We start from the raw sequence: 21,197 nt of genomic DNA, 5'->3' as shown, positions 1-21,197 counted from the left end.
ACACTCTTTTACTTTTTAAATAGTTTTATTATACACCCACCATGGGATGGCTTGTCAATGAGGGACAGGTTAAAAATATTCCTAAACTACTACTACCACGACTAGTACTCCTACACGATAATAAAAATAATTGTTGCTCTGTGGTGCAGTAACATTCTTAGAGCGTAGTAAAAAATAAGTTGAGTTGTGAGTTGGGACAGATGGTGAAGCAATCATATGACCGCGACATTACATGGCAAATTCCGCATTGCACACCAATTGATTATGAGAGCCAGTTTGCAATACTCTACTGCGGAAGGTTATATAAAACTTCCAGGCAGGAAGTTGGTGGGGAATAGGGTAGCCATTTAAATCAGTAATACCTAACATGTGTCAATTGGGCTATGACCTAGCCTTGCCTCTTGGTATCTCTTACAGCTCACTGAAAGCATCAACAGTGTGAAACAGCAGCAAGACAAATTCTATGTAAAGAAATCACTAAGAAATTGATTGAAAATAAAAATAACAAATATTGCAATGCCTCTTTATAAACTTACGTATAATGCAACCTCCTCAAGAACACTGTTATGCTATCTGATCTCCAAAAATATATATCCTAGAGCTAGAAAAGGTGCAAAATAGGCAAGCAAAATGATCAAGGGGTTAAAGAACCCTGTGAGAAAAGGCCAAAGGAATCTGGGGAATTTTTAAGTTTAGAAAAATGACAACTAAGGGGATCGTGATAGAGGTTGTGCATGGTGTGCAGAAAGTGAATAGACTGAATTTTTTATCCCAATAAAATTTTAGACGCCAGGTGCCCACTGATATCAGATTGTCAATAGGACCAGAGCAAACAAAACAAAGTACTTCTTCACACAACTCAGCTTAAGGAACTTTTGCTACAAGAGGATACAAGAACATAGCATAAGAAGAGCAACTAATATTCAGAAACCTACTTCCTCTGATACTGGAGGCAATATAGCTCTTGTGACTAATAGCTGTTGCTGAACTTATTCTGTGTGGTGCCCCCATGCCCAGATAGGTTTAATAGATGAATTAGACAAAGGTATAGCAGACAGGTCTAGCCACCTTTCTTAGTCATGATAGTCTCCATGTTCAGAGGCAGTATATCTCTATATACAGGTTCCTGTGGCACAAATAATAAGGAGAAGCTGTTGCCTTCATGCCATACTTGAGGACTTCCTGGAAGTTATCTGCTATGTCTGTGCTGGAGGAGAGATGGGGAAATACATGCAGGATAAATGGCAAACAAGTATGTGTCCTGTACATAACCCTTCCCTGCTCACTGACCACTTTTCTGCTGTAACCCCAGCCATGTCTTCCCAGACCTGCTTTTGCCCATATCTCAGGAGACAAAAGGTCACATCCACACCATACAGTTAAAGCACATCTACCACTTTAACAGTCACGGCTTCCCCAAAGAGTCCTGGGGGAAATCAAAGGGAAGGGATGCCATGCCTGTGATTTCTTTGTAGGGTACAATTGTTTTTAGCACAATTTGTTAAGAAAGAAACAGATAGGATACTGGGGGTTGATTTCAATGAAGAGTGAGCTAAAAAAAAACACCCCTCCACATTTTAAATGACTAATTTAAGCAAAAGAAATACTTTTATCTGATTCAAGCTGACAACCAGCTGAACGGTGGCAAAGTAGGAATCTCTTCTCAAAACGTATGTGCCAGATGGGAGTGCGCATTGCTCTGAGTCAGAGTCCTGGAGAATCACTGACGTCATCCGTGAATCTGCCTCCTGCATTTATTTTCGAATCCCTGCTGGGGATGGGAGTCCACACAGAACCAAGGCAATATAACTTGCGCTTCATTAAACAAGTTAATTTCCTGTCTGGTCCTCCTGAGACATCAAAGTGTCTCATTTTAAAGCCCACTGATGCATGTGGTGAGGGCTCTGCAGAGACTAATCCTCAGAGTCTTCTAAATGTTCTTCCCTATACATGCCTCTGGAACTCACTGCCCCTTAAGTCCCTGGTGAGCAGTGGTGCCAGCCTCTTAATTTAATGGTGCACAGAACAATGCTGCTTACCGACAGTCAATCACCTCTCCACCAGAACGTAGAGCGATGTTTTATATAAGTAACAATGATGCTGATAACTCTAATGTACTATAGAATGAGGTGCTCAAAATGGAATCTAAATGCAAAATTCGCAGGCAGCCTCCTTGAGGATCAAAAGGAGTCTCTGGATGCTGGTGAATCCTAATTGCATGAAAACAGCGCTAAACATCCTGTTTTAATAGCCCACCTCTGGAGAGGTGTCTTACGGAGCAAGCCGAACCCCCTCGTTCTGGGATTGAGGGATGTGTGCTAGGTTGTGTGGAAGCATCCCTTTGCCCTTCATTAATCCCAGTTAAGTCAGCCTCCCACTGCCACCCTGATGTGCTTGTCACCCAGTCAATGTAGCACTCCCCCTTGCACCTGCCAAACACACAGGTGAGAGTGAGGGTGGCCGATTTAATTTCCAATTGGAAAGGTGACTTAATTCCTACAAAGCTTGACTGGCAGGTGAAGATGATAGAATACCTGGAACTTGCGAAAATGACTGGGAGAATAAGAGGACACTCAAATCAGAAAGTGAGCAAAGAATGAGTAATATTTAAAGAAGATTTAAAACAATATTGTGAAAATGCAAATCTTCGGACAGGTATAGATTGAATCTTGAATATTAAAGAAAATTATAAACGTAAAAAAAATTCTTGATATGTAATAGATATAACAGGAAGTGTGTATGGCTTCAGAATATTTAGAAAGCACAATGAGGTGAATCAGAAGTCTAAAACATGTGTGATGTTAGATGATGTGTAGTCAATTAATGTTTAGTTGCCATTGTGGTATTGTTTTTGTCTGTTTGTGTAGTATGTTTTGCAATAAAAATAATAAGAGAGAGAGAGAGGTTGGCTGGTGAGGGGTTGAGATGGCCTGGGATCTGTTGGCTCCCAAGCTGATTTTAAAGCTGTTGTATGATAGCATTGGGCCAATGGCTACAGATGCAGGAGGGGGCCCACCACTCCATAAATCTTTACAGGCAGTGGTGTAAAGTTTGGGTTACAACTCATACAAATGAATGCAGATTCTGCAACTATGCAGGGCAAACACCCAGAGCAGTATGGAATTGGAGCATATACAATTAATCAAGGATGGAGAACCTGTGGTCCTTCTGATGTTATTAGACTATAGTTCTCATCATCCCTGACCATTGGCCATGCTGGCTTGGACTGGAGTAAATCAGGAATACAAATCGTTGTACGTAAAATGGTAGGTCTTCCCAGGTAGTGATTGGGCAGAGCAGCAGTGAGCAAGAAGGGACATTGTTGTTTTTCTCCCTGCAACCTTCTGTAACTGAGTTCCTCTGGAGTCAAAAAATAAGCTTGAAGAAGCAGCTGGGGAAAAGGCTTCAAAGAAGGCTTCAGAAATTCCTTTCACTGATTTTCATCTTGAAATTAACAATGTTATTGAACTATGAAATGATGTGGCTTGGTGGCTGCCATTCATCTAACTTGCATTTAGCACAAAGCCTTCTGGGAGGAAAGCTTTGGGACTAGACTCAAATTGAAAAGGTCAAGGAAATAGAGGCTAAGGTGAGAACACAGAAACATCTTTATATAATGTATTATGTGACCTAAGACAGAAATCCCAGGCTTGAGGATTACACAGGTCCTTTTTTCCTGTGCCCTTTGGAACTTCCCCTGGCCTGCCCACAGCTCTCCTCAGTCTTAAAGTACCCCTCCCTTTCTGGTCATAGCTTGAACTGAGCTGTGATTAAGAGTACAGAGCTCAGAGGCAACACAATACATGGCCTATAATAGTATGTCCTGATTCTGAATCAAGCTGAGGAGAATCTGTCTTGTCACCACTTGCAATCTCCTTAAGACTGACATGGTCAATTTTGTTTTCCTACTACTACTCTGTTAAAACTAGAAACAATAGCATCACAAATGTTCCTATCTTAGGACCAGTTTCTCTTTGCCGTTTTTCTTTATGTCAAATCTTCACTCCTGTAAGGCAGGTGTTACACTTTGCCTCATATTTGAGGTAGCTGCTGGTGGTATTTATAGAGCATCATAATTGCTGGGGGGTGTTAATGGTCTAGATTTCTCTGTTGCCAAAATGTGTTAGGCTTTGTAAAACTATTAAAAAAAAATATTATTGAAACCAGCCTTGAGCATATGGAGAGGTGGAGCATAGATGTTTTTATCTCTGTTCACAGCTTTTGGAAGAAGTTGCAAAATCTTTTTAATCAGAGATAACAGAGGGACGAAAGAGAAGAGAGCCAGCTCCATAGGCAAATGAGCTCAGTCAAGCCACTATCTTTTCAAACTCTCATTATATTCAGGGAGCTTCATGGTCAACTGAACCCAGATCTCCTTGGTCCAAGGATGGGACATGAGAGATCTGTGACTGGGATCTCTGGTGGTTTACAAACAATCCAACCAGCTCTAGTGGGGTGGGTGGAAATCAGATCAAGACCATGGTATTGGGGAAAGAGCAGGGTAGGGTGAGTGTAGGAGTTATCCCTTCCTCCCTGAGTCATTTCCCCAGTTAGAATACCATTCAACCTGCTATTTCTCCATGTAGTAATAAATGCATCTGGTGGCATCTGTACCTTTTCCCCAAGCTTGGAGTGGGAGAACAGTTGCCATGAGAATGGCCAATCCCTCTGAATGAGCAAGGATATGAATGCCTCAGCCATTCATTTACACAGCAATCTGATGTTGCACATTGCATTAATATGATGTCATACATTACAATATTACACTGCAAATAGCATTGATATATTTTAATTTGTTTTGTCTTTTATTGCTTAGAAGCCACTTTGGGGAGCCACAGGCAGGAAACAACACATGTTTTTATTACTATTAATCATCCTCCCACAGCTGGTATTTAAGGCTTTCTTAAAAACAGCAAACACTGATCTCCCATGTCACATCAAGTTACATCTAACTTCAGAGTGTAGACCAACCTGCCCCACATTGGTGCCTTCCAGTTGTACTGGACTACATCTCCCATTAGCTGGGGATGATGTTGTAGTTCAAAATATCTGAAGGGCACCAGCTTGTGGAAGGCTGATCTGCACACAACACATCACATTGGAATTGCCAGTATGTGACACATACAAATCTATTACAAACAATCTATTACAAACCACAGAAAACATTCTTCAGATTAGCTTATGGTTGTAATGAAACACCTGAAGGCAGATCCCCCACCCAAAAAATTAATTGTTTTGGTGTGATTAAACTGGCACTCAAATGAGGAAATGGATTTCAGAGGGCTAGGGGAGAATAATGCTACCAAAATATTTCAGAGGAGGTGAAACAGTTTTAACATTCTTCCCACTTTTCTGCCAGCTACCTAAATTGATCCTTGTCTCCACTGTCTTGTATGTGGGGGTACAAATGCTGCACCCCTGAAAGTGGGGGTTTCATATATAAATATATATATTTCCAATCTTAAGCACAGCTTGCCACATTTCTGCATCTCTTTGTGAATTTTTTATTTTAAAATTATTAAAAGTCCTCACAAATATTTATCAGAATTTTAGTGTGAATTTCCCCCAACATAAACATTTTTGTATGCCACTTTCCCCCAACATGATGCATTTTTGTGTATTCTTTTCACTAATAAGGTAAAGGTAAAGGTACCCCTGCCCGTATGGGCTAGTCTTGACAGACTCTAGGGTTGTGCGCCCATCTCACTCTATAGGCCGGGGGCCAGCGCTGTCCGGAGACACTTCCGGGTCACGTGGCCAGTGTGACAAGCTGCATCTGGTGAGCCAGAGCCACACACGGAAATGCCGTTTACCTTCCCGCTAGTAAGTGGTCCCTATTTATCTACTTGCACCCGGGGGTGCTTTCGAATTGCTAGGTTGGCAGGCGCTGGGACAGAACAACAGGAGCGCACCCCGCCGCGGGGATTCGAACCGCCGATCTTTCGATCGGCAAGCCCTAGGCGCTGAGGCTTTTACCCACAGCGCCACCCGTGTCCCACACCCACCCGCGTCCCACACCCACCTGTGTCCCACACTAATATAAGCACTCTAATGCACACTTTCCCCTAACACGCCCATTTTTTGTTGTTTAAGAACTGTGTTCCAAAATTCGGAAAAGTGCAGATGTTGGTAGGGCAGCTGCATTTCCCTTCATTAAAGTGCAAAGTGAACCAAATTTCTTTCTCATCCCTGTTTGATGCTGGTGATGTAATCCATCTCCTACCAAGGACCCCTTGGGGCTTCTTTGGTGGCAGCATCTCCCTTTTTCTCGCATCTTTCTCTAGTTCATCAACATGCCTAGTCTTCCTTGCTATATTTGGCTTGGCTTTGCCTGCCATCCACAGGCAGAGACTCCAATTTATTTTGACGGACATCCACTCCATTCCCCCCCCCCAATAAACCCCCAACACCCCTCCTCAAAATTGAAAGAGAGGAAAGGACTGAAAAATGACGAATCATTTCAGAACAGGGTTTGAGTGGATGTGTGTGCTCAGCTCTTATTTTTATGCTTCCTGCTTCGGGTGAGTGTTCAGGAATTCACTTAGTGAGGTGCTGCTTATTCTTTCCAGTGGGTGATGTTGACAGTCCAGCATTGCCTTTGTTTACACAGCACATTTAATCCTGGGTTTTTTATTTTTTATTTTTTTATCTCTCCACATCCGCTCAGAGAAGAAGATAATTTTCTGAAATTAAACACTTAGCTTGATTGCTGTTTTGTTAATTGCCACATTCACAAACCCCCCTTGGTGCTCCTGCCTGTTTAACATGGATAATGCTGCAAAGATGATCGGCATCAAATTGGTGTGCAGGTGGGCGGGCGGTAGTAGTGAGGCCTCCTCATCGTTGCTCATTCAGATGGATTGCCCAGCATCATTGCACAAAGGGAAAGAATTAATCTGAAGCGGAAACGTCTTTACAAAACCACACAGATGGAAGTTCAAAAGAGGAATCTTGAGAAAGAGATTTCTCACCCTGTTAGCACTGGGGTGCATGTGAGGAATCTTGCAAACTGGAAGTTGATCATATGTTCTTGGAAGCTCTGATAAATTACCCTACATTTCTATAAAGAACTCGGTTTGCATAAACGCAAGGGCATCTTATGTAGAATGAATCACACTTGGATTAGTTTTCACCTGAATAAATATCAATTTCATCGATGATAGAAACACCAATTATGCTTTTATTATTTACTTTGAAAGCTTATATCCCACTTTCCCCTCACCAGATGAACTCAAAGTGACTCACAATGCAAACCTCTTAAAAACACAATAATTGTTTAGTGGCTTGCCAGCTTTAACAGCCTGATTCTACACCTAAGATTTGGTGCATTCAAAGGCACAGAGTTCAGACTGCCTTGTAGTCCTCACTGAGAATCACCCTTGGCCTCAGCACACCAAATGCCTTCAGCACAGCTCTACCAGTGTGTTTATCTTTGCTCCCAGAACAAGGTTGAGATCATAAAAATTTAAGAAGTCTGCTGGATCACACCAAGTACACCTATCTAGTCTAGCATCCTGTTATCACAGGGGCAGCCAGATCCCATGGAAAGCCTGAAATGGTGTGTGTGCCAAGCTGAACTTTTTCTATGATTTATTTCTGTAGTTCAGCAAAGTTGGCATAATGGATATAGCAAACTTTATTGACCCTCGTGCAAGTCTTTATCCTGAACATCTCCTGGAAGGCTTCCAGACCTTCTTAATATTTTATGTAAAGATCAGCCCAGGCATCTGGTGTTACCAGCAAAATATAATTAATATCTCCTGTAAAGAAGAATGAGATCCACATATTTAATAGTAAGATAAACTTAGAACTCAGGAAACAAAGATTACCAGTTTAGACATTTCCCACTAGGATTATATTCTTTTGACTACCAAATGAGCAAAGTAAACAAAATGGGATAGAGATAGGAAGGTACAGTAGCAGGAAATAAAAAAATGAAACAAATGACTATACGGCCTATGAAAGATCACTCATCTGATTAGCCCCCTCTTAATTCCACTGGGAACGACTGGCTCAGAATAGTGCTCAAGCCCCAGATGACTAGTGTGTTTTGACTCCATTTTACTTTTACAAAGGTTACTGGCCACTTTGAGAAACGATAATCTTTCTGAATTTTCTTTTTAAAATAAAAAACCTTTCTAACAGCAGATAGTACTGGTTCCTGGGTTTGCAGCTGCAGGACAAGGAGTCTCCAGAGACTGGTGAGGGGACCCCTACTGCAGCATGGGACACACTTGGTATCCGATGTTGCTGACACCTTCCTTAACAAATGAGGTATTTTTATCACAGGGGTTTGGGCTAATATTGTGATATTTAACACGCACACTGGCACCTTGTGCTATTTATGGGGAAAGCGCCTTCCTTTCTCTTATTACAAACCTGTTTTGAAAGTTTCCCTATGTGAAATTAAACCTTCTCACATCCAGCAGGTGAAGTGATATCTTGTGACTATATACTGGTTGACTGGTCTTGAGGGGAACAGACAGGTGTGTCTAGCTAAGGCACGATTCTTTTGTCAATTCCATCTCTACGTTTTGTGCTTCAGAACAGCAATATGTGAAAATGGTCAAAGAAGAGTTAGGAGTCTTTTTCACAAGTGAGCAGCCAACTTGGCAATTCAATACATGGAGGGATAGCATTTTAAATTCTAGCTTTTGAAGTGGTCAGCTTGGCCAATAAATTAATGCCATCAAGCTATAAGGACAGATTTTCTTCTCAATGAAAGGCAAAGTAGTATAAATTGCATCCACACATTTTTGTGTGTGTATGTATCCTGGAAATGCCAGGATAATCTTATTATACTCCACACTTCATATAGTAACTATACCTTGTAGATGTTTGATGATTGTGCCCTTTCCAGAGCCTGAAATAGTACTATGGAGTGCAGCACCAAAAATTACAGGAGAAGCTTCTAAGTCCCATCGTATACTGTAGTTGGGGTGCTTATAGAATGAGCAGAACTATTTGATTTTGTTTTCATGTATGTGAGTTTGAGTACATATAACTATGTGAAGTGATGTGTTAGCAGTTATGTGTGTGACCTCTGTGACTATGATGCATGTGAGACTGTGTGGTTTAACAGAAAAATACTAAAGGTTAAAAGGTTTACATTTCCTTAACCTGCCTCACAGGTTTCTCTCCTGCTCAAAAGGAAATTGAACAATCCAGTTTGACACTTTCATCCCCTGCCATCAGCTTATGCATGCTGCAAACCAGCCAATTCACCAAGGGCCTCATAGGTATGACGACTCAGAGGCACTGGGGAAGGGGGGGGGGTTCAGCAAGTGCCAGTGAATGCATGCAAGAAACTTAAAAACTGAAATAATCCTGCCCTCTTTTTGCTAGAGGGACAATAGGCTATGAAGTAGATTTTTGTTCTTTAAAAGTGGCTCTATAATAAATACAAATAACTGCAACTAGGTAAAATTGGGTAAGCACTGAGCATTTGGGGAAAATTCTACCCCATGAGTCGAATGTGTTAGAAATGTGGTGGTTGTGGGGGAATCTTTCAGCAAAATAACAAAACTGGGCTTATCTGAAATAGGAAGATGTAGCAAATGTTTACTGGCTCAAGTCAATACAGTGGTACCTCGGGTTGCAGCCGCTTCAGGTTACAGATGCTTCAGGTTACAGACTCCGCTAACCCAGAAATAGTACCTCGGGTTAAGAATTTTGCTTCAGGATGAGAACAGAAATCGCACAGCAGCAGCGCGGCGGCAGCGGGAGGCCCCATTAGCTAAAGTGGTACCTCAGGTTAAGAACAGTTTCAGGTTAAGAACGGACCTCCAGAACGAGTTACGTTCTTAACCTGAAGTACCACTGTATTGCAAAATTTTAGAAGAAGTGGAAAAAGACCTTCTTTCTTAACTTGGATGTCTGCTGGATATGAGAGAAAGCAGTCTTCAAAGCAAGCAGACCTATAGCGAGAGCCAGCCAACCTAAAGCACACACCATGAGTCTAGACCTGCAATTACAACTTGCTCACACACGAAATTCAGTGTGCTGTACGTATTTATATTTTGCAGCCTGAAACGCTCTGGGAATAGGGTCAGTTAGCAACGTTTCCCACAGCAATAATCTTTCAGGCAGGCAAGTGGGCAAAACTGCGAGCCTTACAAAAGTTCTCAGGACCACGTAAAGAGGCACCCAGGCTCTGCACATTAACAAAAGGGAGCCTTAAAGATACAAGGAATTAAATAGGAACTCATTGGGGTGGAGGGTTATTTGGATGGCTAGATGGACAGATGGGGAGATAGCTGTTACAGAGAGATGAAAAGAAAAGTAGTGTGGAGATGGATGTATGGGTGAATGGGCAGACAGATGGTTAAGAAAAGGGTACTGATTGGTTCTTATGAACCTGAGAAAGGCATCCAAGTTTGTTTCTGTTAAGAAATGCTTAATTAGACTAATTAAAGAGAAGAGAATTGACATAAATACTATTTTTTGTGAACTTGGAGTATGCAAATTTCTCCATCATTTGTCATTACTTGGAGTCTGCTCCCCCCCCCCCCACTCATTCATGCGTGATTTTAATAAAGCCCCATGTAGATTCTGAATGCACACTCCCATTCAAAGTTGGTGTATGGAGATACAGCTGCCTATAATAACACACTTTCCCCGTTATTGTCTGCTTAGGCAGTAACTCTTGCAGTTAGAAATATATTGCATTTTTAGGTCAGCGGCGGCACAAAAAAAGAGAGGCCAGCAAAACTAAATTGTTAAGCATCAATGACTGAGTCAGTGCCAAATCTGCACAATCTATTCTGCCTGTGCATTCCCATTAACCTCCCTTTAAATGCCTCTAGTGCTTGGCACCCCATTTCAACCTGCTTAAACAAGTGCTGAATGCTAACACCTTGCATCTAACTGCCAAATATTTATTTTATGTTTGTGGTCTTTCAAATATTGTTCGCATCCATAATGCACTGAAAGCAAATGCGCTTCAGTTGGATAATTACAGAGCATGTCTGAATACAATGCAAATATATCAACTCTTAATAATCATGGCTTTCTGGCAGAAATAGGAAAGGAGAGATGAGTGGATACACAGATGGGGAATAGAGTGACTGACAGGCAGGACAAAAAAGGAGCATAGGAAACAACACCTAACAGAATAATAAAGCAAGAGAAATTTGCAGGAGGAGGAGGATGGGCTGAGTAGAGTTGAATGGAGCTCTGGGGAATCAAAACTGAGACAATAGACCAAAGGAGTGTTTGACCTGCTCTTGCCGAGGCCACCTTGAGGCCCCTCGCTGTCCAAGGAGAGGCAGCCACAGATGGGCAGAAGAGCAGATGGGCAGGTGGGCACATGTCAAAATGGAGGGAGAGAGGAGCAGCAAGCAGACATAACAGACAAAAGAGTATAGATACAAGTAGTCGGTTGGATTGGACTTGATTAGAGATAGAAACGACATCCAGGCACAAACCTAACATGACAACCTGACAGAGTTCTTATTCCCCGGAGATGTGACGCTAAAATATTTACGCCAGGTTTCTGTTGTGAACTCTCCCAGCGGGGTGGAGTTAACAAAGACTTTCCATTTTACGTGTTTCATACAAAGCAGAAATTACCATTCCCTTTCTGTAACGAAACCAAACAGATTGTCATCTATTGTTGCCTTCTACTGTCAATTCTTCCCTTCATTAAGCTTTAGGCCAGGGTCACCACCTGGTTGCTGTCCCCTCCCCACCCTTCTTCTTAACCTCACATAGAGAACACAGGCACACGTGCTCACACCCTTCACAGATCCACCACCATCTGGCTAACTACTCCACTTCCCCTATTTGTGCCCCCCTTTCCTTCCAATACAGGTCACATTCAGTAATATTTTTCTCTAGGATTTGTTCCTGGTAACTAAACACGACTCTGCGTGGGGGGGGGGGGATTAATGTCTAAAGAGATAAACTCCAAAGACAATTAAGCACCTTTCTATGTATCGTTGCTGTTGTTGCTTAGTGCAATATTTCCCAAATTTTCCAACTGTGGTCTCCTTCTGACCTTGTTTCCTTCCTGTGCCCCCCCCTAGGCATAGCCAAGGGGGGCAGGGGGGCAGATGCCTCCCAATAAGTAACAAATCAATACATATCTGAGTCTCTGTCCCCCCAGCAAAAGCCTGCCCCCCTAACAAAAATCCTGGCTACGCCTATGTCGTCGTCCCCGTCCTACCAGTAGAAAGGTAGCTATTTAAATGTTTTCTTCTCTTTGTAAATAGAACATGTTTTGTTTACCATTTTTATAATTTATACAGAATACAATTCATAAAATGATCGGAACATAATGAAATATTGTTGAAGCAGAAAAACATAGAATCATGGAGCTGGAAGGGACCCCACGGGTCATCTGTCTAGTGCGGTGTTTCTCAACCTGTGGGTCCCCAGATGCTGTTGGACTACAACTCCCATCATTCCTAGCCAGCATGACCAGTTGTCAGGGATGATGGGAGTTGTAGTCCAACAACATCTGGGGACCCACAGGTTGAGAACCGCTGGTCTAGTCCAACCCCCTGCTATGTAGGAAACTCAGCTAAAGCATCCATGACAGATGGCCATCCAACCTCTGCTTATAAAGCTCCAAGGAAGGAGAGTCCTGAACCTCCCAAGGGAGATCCATCTGCCACTTCCCTCTGTGGCCCCCTAGCCTCGTGCTGTGCCCCCCCCATTTATGTGATTTTCACCTGCAGCCCCTTTGGAATATCCTGCCCCCCCCCCATGGGGCCATATGGCCCCCCGGTTGGGAAACACTGGTTTGGTGCACCATCTGCACAGTCGTTACTCGGCTAAAAAGTGGATCCCGATTACAACTTCCCTCGAGGTAGTGCTCCCACTGTCGGAATCATGACACCGCCACTCAAATTGCAGTATCATGCCATTTGGGAAGATGGGATTCTTCCAACAATTGGTACTTCCTTTGTGGTTGTGAACACAGAGAGTAATGTGACTGTGAGAGTGACTTAGACAGCACGGGAGGCCCTGATGGTGGTGCCACCAGTGCTTCTGCCACCTCCCGCCATGCACCAACCATCGTTAGTAAGCACACCAGATGGTAGCAATGGAGTTGGGGAGTACTGAATGGCACTATGCTCTCAAACAGTAACAGCTATGCCATTGTTTTATCCAGTTGCAAGAAACCCTGGCTGCAGGTATGACCCAGAACCATTTAAAAAGGGTGGAGAAGGGCAAGTGGCAAAAGCAACATATATTTATGGAACCCGGCTGCAAAACTTGAACAATGTCAAATCAACGATGGCAGAGGAAATGCAGTATCTGAAAGCAATCTAGATTTTCTTCTCTGCGCATATCAAGAAAACCAGACATGAGGTCTCTGAGCTGCTGTTGTGGCACTTACCAGCTTGGTTGGTGGTGATGTTCACGGAGACATGCTGCGGTGGGAATGGGCTTTTGTTGGAAACTCCATTGACAGCCTGGATCTCGAAGGTATATGGCGTATGGGCCCACAGGTTGCTGATAAAGACCCGGGTTTCCGTGAGGCCCAGCTGCCTTGGCACAAACTCCACATTGTCATCACAGCGGGAGCAGCTACGGCGGTCCGACCGACACTTCTTGCAGACAATGTTGTAGGTCACATCATCACGACCTCCCGTCTCCCGGGGTGGGTGCCACTCTAGTATAATTGACGTTTCATTGACAATAGAGATCACGTTGCGAGGCCCGGAAGGAACACCTGTTAAAAAGCAATTTGCAGATAAAGGCTATGCAACTAAATGCCTGATCATGGTACAATATATACTTTTGCTGAGATGTAGAGATTAGTGAATTCGGACTCACCAGAGCTGGATGAATGCATGCCTCATGATTTTCCATTGTGGTGCTTTCGTTGAGGACCCTTAGACCAAGAAGGCTCTCCACCCCACTCCTAATGATCTTGAACATCTCCCCCACAACATGGCATGAACTTGTTAATCACTTTAGGACTCTTTGTTGTGGGAAATGATACATGAATTCAATAAACCTTACCAAATCTCTCTCTCCTCCACCCCCAAATCCTCCGATTGGCATGTTGGGCTCCCACAGAACCTCCCTGATTACTTTACATGTAGAACAATATCCCTTCAGTCAGATTACTTAGTAATGATCCCTCTTTTGGCTCAGATACCAGACTAACACATTTGGAAGTTTCTCCCTGCTTGGTTAGGCTAATGTGTGGAGTGGACAGAGTAGTGGGAAAGTTGTGTCCCTTCTTGGTTAATTCTTGTTTGCTCTTCAGACACCTTCATCTTCTCTTCTCTGCTTAGGTTATGCTTTAAGGTAAAGGTAAAGGTACACCTGCCCGTATGGGCCAGTCTTGACAGACTCTAGGGTTGTGCGATCATCTCACTCAAGAGGCCGGGAGCCAGCGCTGTCCGCAGACACTTCCGGGTCACATGGCCAGCGTGACGAAGCTGCTCTGGCGAGCCAGAGCCGCACACGGAAACACCGTTTACCTTCCCGCTAGTAAGTGGTCCCTATTTATCTACTTGCACCTGGGGGTGCTTTCGAACTCCTAGGTTGGCAGGAGCTGGGACCGAGCAACGGGAGCGCACCCCGCTGTGGGGATTCGAACCGCCAACCATGCGATCGGCAAGTCCTAGGTGCTGAGGTTTAACCCACAGCGCCACCCACGTCCCTAGGTTATGCTTTAGTCTCTATTATTTAAATTGCTGCTGGGGTTAAGATAGATGGCCTTTTGTCCCTTCCACAGTATTTCTACCAAATTATAGCACTCAGCTGTCCTGCTCTGTAAAAGGAATCTTACATGTGGCTCTATTTTTAAAGCTGTCACACTTTCCCTCCTTAGTATTATGAGTCCCACCAGTTCACTAAAGGTTTATGGGCTGTTGGACTTGGCCATAGTTGCCAGAGGCTATCAAGTCACACAGCACAGTCCTCTCAGCTCTATGAGGTCCTTGATTTGTTTTAATGGTCCATCTGACAACCAGCTTCCAGCTGAGATCTCTTGAGTCCCCAAATATTGCTGACTTCACCCATATAAATCCTGCTTTATATATACACACAGGGCTGGCCAGGATGAGGCTCATGAGCCACATAAGTTACCCTGGCAGCAAATATTCAAGAAACTGGATAGAAAATAGTCACAATACCCTTTCTAAAGAGAGAAAGGAGAGTGTGTACTTAGAGTTCAAGAGTTTTCTCCTTCCCCAACTCTGCTCCCAGTCACATACTGGAGCTGAAGCTATACCAAAAGACCAACAGTGGCATGCTCCAAAATGTGAGAAGGCTAAGAGCAGCAAGATCTGTCACTGGATCAGTTGGTAAGAACGGGACAAAAGGATAAAGAAAATGGAGCTGTGGAATGGCTGTTGGTCGGTGAGTGGGTGAAACCCACGTCTCCTTCTATAGTCTTTATAAATGCCTAGTGCTCCACTCAGACAACACAAACCAGAAACACATATTGTATCCCTGCAAATAAGGTGTCTCTGGTTGTTTGTTCCTTATTTACCATGCACTGTTCCTCATTTCAATGTGGGAGAAGCTGCTATAAGACTATGAGGAGCAAATCAGTGACAGGTATTGAAAGATTTGGTGCAGGCAATTCACAACGGGGCCTCGGCTGGTATAATGTCCACTCTTTGCCCACGCCAACCATCTAGCAGAGTAATACAAGGCAGCCTTTATTTTCTGACATTTCCAAGCACTGCTTCCCTCCACCCCCATTTCCAAATCTTGGTCCTGACATTTTGTGAACCGAAAAAATCTGGTCTACTTCCATTGCAACATCAACCCATCCTCATTGAAGCTGAGTTGATAGTACCACTAAGTTGCAATGAGAATTCAAGCTACACGTTTATACATCTGGAAATCTACACACAACCACATGCTATTGAACACTCACATTTGGGGGGGTGGGAAAACAGAGGTGACACAGTATTTTATTTTAAGAATTCCTTGAAAGATATAGTTAGGGCTCAGAAAAGCACACATGATATAAAAACAGACAGACTAGCCGAAAATGTCAGAAGCAAAGAGCAGTTATTAATGGTTCAATATGTCAGGCTGAAAGGATGGGTATTTAGTGGGGTCCTACAAGGGTCTCCTTCTGTGTCTGCTCTTTATGCAGTTATTATTTATTAGCAACTTGGACGCCACAGTTCAGAGTACGTATATCAAAACTGCAGGCAGCACCATTCTGAGAAGGAGAATGGTGGCTTTGCAGGGGCGGGGGAATTAAGTGCAACTCTGTTTTTATACGTTGAGGAAATGGAGCTGGAATCAATTAATGGAGATTCAATAAGAACAAATACAGTGTGGAAAGAGTAATCAAAGACACACATATATAACAGGGGAATGCTGATCAGGCAGTTGTGCCACAGAGAAAACTCTCTGGGCTGTAAGGAATGACAAATAAAATGAGTCAACACTGTGGCCATGCTGCAGGCAAAGCAAACAGCATAATGGGCCAAGCTCTATTAAACAAACACTGTAATTATTCAGTCTGATCAGTGCTACTATTTTCTAAACCAGAGAACTGAATTCAGACTTGGGCAGACTTGCTACAAAAATTTTCATAACAAAAACTGGAACTTAATGTTGGAGTTCTAACAATTCATGCTTTGGGCAAGCCCTGGACAAGGAAGTTTCATGGTTGTCATGATTACATCTATGAGTGTTACACATTATTGCAACATCCATATTTATTTTCAAACTCAAAGCTCAACACCACCAATATTTCTATAATATTTTAATTCACTTGGAAAAAATCATCCCCCAGAAATTGCACAGAATCCTGTGATATCACTTTTTCCTGCCAATGTGGCATTTGCTTCTGTGCGAATGCTTTTGATCCATCCACTCATGCAGTTGGACTTCTCTCTTTGTGTGCCCCAAAAATCTGTTCTGGAGGGTCCCCTACTCTCTGGGGCAGTTTGGGAGGGTCCATGGGTAGCTGGAGAGGAGAGGAGAGGAGAGGAGAGGAGAGGAGAGGGAAAGCTGTGGTGTGAGTGGAAGTTTGTGGTGTGAGGAGAATGGTAGCTTTGGCTACATCCTTCTCAGTTCACTTGTGCAGTATATTATGACTCTGGGTGAAAAGACGTTCACGTGAATGACTTGTTTGCACAAATGAGAAAATGCAGACCTCACGATTCACTGCACAACAAGTGCAATGCATGCGCAAAATAAAAATGGGGTTTTGCATTAATCTGTCCAATCAAAAACTAATTTATGGAATAGTAGTAGCTGAATGATTTCCTAAGGAAATCATTTTGGCAGGGTGGAAATGGTTAGGGAGGATGGAGCTGATAATAAAAATTATCTTGTAAGATTGACACCGTAGGATTGAGGCCCTACTTAACAATAACAAAAGGGGAGGGGACTTCAGAGACGCACAGAAAACAATTTATTGTCCAATGCATTTTGAGTGTTGCACTTTTCCTCAAGAGCAAATCTGATTCAGTTTTTTCAGAAAGCAATCAAGATTTTCTTCTATACATTTTTGAAGACTCTTTCTGTTCTGCTCCTGGATCTGGTGTCCTTCCATGCCTGTGGAATTGCAGACTCTGTGAGAAATGTGTAAGCAGGTAATGCAGCAGAAGCGGAAGCTGGGATTGCAACTTAAAAGAGCCCCACTTGGTGAAAATGAAGCTGACCCACTATCAGGTGAGAAAAATATTTTTTTGTAGGAGGTTATGAGAAATACGTATTGAAACTGGCAAGTGCAAACTCACAGAGTCCAAGCTAATCAGAATATGATACATCTGCACACATCTTTTACCCTTCTTCGTCAACACTCCATCACTGTACCCAAACAATGCTTGAGGATCTCTATAGCCTCCTTAGCATCAGTTGAAAAAGAAAGATAAGAGTTGGGTGTCATCAACATATTGATCACAGCTGAACACAAAATCCCAGGTGACCTCTCCAATGAATGTTTTGTAGTTATTAAATAACAAGGGGGTCAAGACTGACCACCTTCTTGGAAAGTCCAACCATACAGAGCCACTGCAACATGTCTCCCAAACCCACACCAGCCAGATGTCCTCAAAAGACACGACGGTCAATCATATTGAAGGTTGCCAACAGGTGCAAAAAGAACTAATATGGATATAGTTAGAAAGTAGTTAGCTTCAATCCTCTAAGCATCTTTTACTGATCCTCAGGTTGGACGAGCTGAAATTTATGTATCCAAATAGTCCAAACAGATATCTCAGCCACAGCCATAGATCCTGCAAGGGACTTTACTAGCAAAGTGGTTTGCAAACTGGCCCCAGCCATCTACCAAGCGTTCCTCTACATTACTTTTGGGACTAGCACTTGGAAGTGCTTGGAACTGCTGTGCTGTGCTGACAGGATGGTGGTGGAGAAGTACACTGATCAGGGGTTACCATTAAGAGGCTGGCATTTCAGCACCCCACTTAGCAGAAAATGAATCCAGGGAAGTTCTGCTGAATCTGTCACAACCTACCTCTGCTCAAGCCCTTGAGGAGTTTTCAGCTGCTGCTCCCATTCCAAACTACCGGCTTCCTTTCTCTCTCTCTCTCTTTCTCTCTCCCTCCTTTTCTTCATAATTACATTCAGAGAGGCACTTTGAGAGAGAGCTTCTCTGATCTGTTACTATGGTTACTGCAGATGAAAGCATTTTGTTAAAATTGCTAGAAAAATGCTATCCTTTAACGAAAATTCCATTTCATTTAATTTTTTCCCGTCAGCACAGTTAAAGTATTTGTCATGAGCCATCTAGCAGCAAAGACTTTGCTGTGTACACAGTGGAAATGTGATGTGCTGAATGTGATGTACTGAAGTGATGCTGCACTTCAAAGTGTTCCCTTGTGTGGGTCATCAATATATAGGGATACACACAAAATGCAAGGCCATTCTAGTTGCATTCTAATTGTTTTACCCTAGGTCAATGAGTTCACATTTCATCAATACATAAACAAACATAAAGGCTCTGTCAAAATATAGCCAAGCTCTCTATTTCTTCCATCATTTTTCTTGCCATCTCCAATTCTTCCCTCTCAACCTTAATGCAATTCTACTGCTGTTTCCTAAAATTGCTGCTTCAGTAAGCCACACTTTGTAGCAAAGTCTATTATCCATGATAGAATAGGGTGCCACAATTCTCACTGGCACATCTTGTCTTGTCACTTCTAAAAGACCTACACTGGTTAGCTGTCCAGTTCTGAGTCCAATTCAAGGTGCTGCTAAAACCTTTAACAGCTTGGAACCCAAGTAACTGAAGATGCACACCTTATCCGTTATTTGAGATCACCTGCCAAAGCACTCCTCTATACGCCGCCTTGTCCATCTGAGGTGAGATTGACATCAATGATAATGATGAAGGCTGACTAGGACGAAGGCCCAGGGAAGTGTTAAGCCAGTCCCATCTCCTAGTGGCCCAAAATCTGTCAGGCTCCCTTCACCCCACAAACTTGCCCTGATTCTGTAGGCAATGGCTAGAAAGCAACTTGAAACCCTCTGCCACCTCCTCTCAAAATTGAGCTCCCCACCCAATATATATATGGGTATGTAGGTAGACTTTGCCTTCCCACAGATTAATAATGACTTGCTCTTAAGCCCCTTTTGCCCCAACCACCCAACTCATCAAAACCATTTAGGGTGCATACATTGGCCTTGTACTAATAAATATTGTAAGTAAATAAAATTATATTCTGCCTCAATTGCTTTTAAGCTCCCCCACCCCCAATATCCACTCTCCTTGTCTCCAGGACTTTGTGACATCATAGCCAGGTTAGTTAATGGCTGGGGGTGGGAATCTGGCTGGGCCATATCACTTTCTGCTGCAACATTACAGGTTGCATCTTGAAAGCTTGATGGTACATAACACTTGCCTCTGTTGCCTGGTTTCAGAGATTCGATCTGAGACAGAGTTATTAAAAGTGATGCCATCAATCACAGAGCAGAACCTTTTATCAGCTTGTTTGAGGGGTTAGTGGCAGACGTTTTGAGCAATAGACGTTATAGCTCCATTGCCTTCCTTAACTTAACCTGGGGTATAAAATCCGTGGGTAGATATATTGTACCTCTGATAATGGTCAGTAAGCTGAGATTTCCCACCTAATAAAAAGCAGTCAAACCATGTATCTTTCACAGGGAATCTGCTCATGCTGTTGTAAGGTACAGCCAGGCTCCAACTGGGAACCCTGTGGAGCTGGAACTGGCCGCCTGCATTCTGTACCAATGAGACTGCTGGTGAAAAGAGGGTCTCATAAGGGACTGAACTTGTGGGTCAGACAAACTTGGATAAAAAGATATGTCTATACCAGAGATAGAGAACCTTTTGGCACACCCCTCTATGGGTCAACTTTGACAAGGGGTGGGGCAACCCACTTGTCAATCACATGACATCATTATCACATGACACAATGGACAGGTAGGTTTTCCCAGACAACTGTCAAAACCCCAACATGGGATGTGGAATGGGGAGGTGTGGGAAAGGAGCAGGAAAGGAGCTCTGTGGGACAGTTCCAAAGATCAGCAGCCTCCTTGAGCAGGGGTGTTCCCACCTCCTGCCAGCTGATTGGAGGTTTGGGTCATGCCTTGCTCCAGGAAAGGAAGAATCAGGAGCCCAGCTTTAGTTGTTGTTTTTTTTTGCATCTTCGCTCTTACTGGCTGTACACAGTTGACATCATATATGACATCAGGTGCAGGGTGGGTGAACATGGCATCCCCTGGTGACCTCAATGGGGTGGCCTGGCAAGCTAAGTTTCACCTTCAAGTCAGAGGTTTTCCATCCTGAGCTATAAAATATGCATGAAGTAACTGGTGGTTGCTGTTTCACATACGACAAAGGGAACGGCATTACATAGAAAAGAGCAACAGCAGACAACGCCTGTTTGGGGGTCATCACCCTAAGATGAGGTGAGGTACCATGAATAGAATTTTCCCACAGAGGTTCTAAGTATAGATAATTTGGTAAGAATCATGCCCCTCTTTACATTGAGATGTATTGTACATCTATTTAAATTAAAGCCATTAGTTGTTTTTTTTTTTTAATTGCACCTATACATATAAATAAGCAGATGCAAAAGTAATGCAGATCTGTGTGTCTCCTTTCGCTCTCTTTTTGGGAATACATTTCCCCTTTTTCATTTCTCTGCAAATGGCCGCACGAGCCTCACATAAAAGTCTTCCCCAACATCTGCTTCTGAATCACTTTACTTGCCTTCAGCCTTCACTTTGGCCTTAAGTCATCAGTTTGTAAGTTTGTCTCTCCCACCCCCACC

The 21,197-nt window shown here is 43.1% G+C and overlaps 1 protein-coding gene across 7 annotated transcripts in view; it reads right to left on the bottom strand.

The window, feature by feature from the left end:
- The window catches only part of EPHB1 (EPH receptor B1), a 324,932-nt gene that overhangs the window by 66,180 nt on the left and 237,555 nt on the right, over positions 1-21,197 (bottom strand). For all 7 annotated transcript variants that reach the window (XR_013393169.1, XR_013393166.1, XR_013393167.1 and 4 more), the window contains exon 5: positions 13,346-13,681. Coding sequence is in view for 3 of the 7 variants with exons in the window: in XM_028730892.2 (XP_028586725.2) it covers positions 13,346-13,681 (336 nt within the window). In the remaining 4 variants the exon portion in view is untranslated. The remainder of the gene's footprint in view (positions 1-13,345; positions 13,682-21,197) is intronic.

Source organism: Podarcis muralis, chromosome 6 (assembly GCF_964188315.1).
Source record: "Podarcis muralis chromosome 6, rPodMur119.hap1.1, whole genome shotgun sequence".
Classification (NCBI taxonomy): Eukaryota; Metazoa; Chordata; class Lepidosauria; order Squamata; family Lacertidae; genus Podarcis; species Podarcis muralis.
This window is presented reverse-complemented; position numbering and strand designations above follow the sequence as displayed.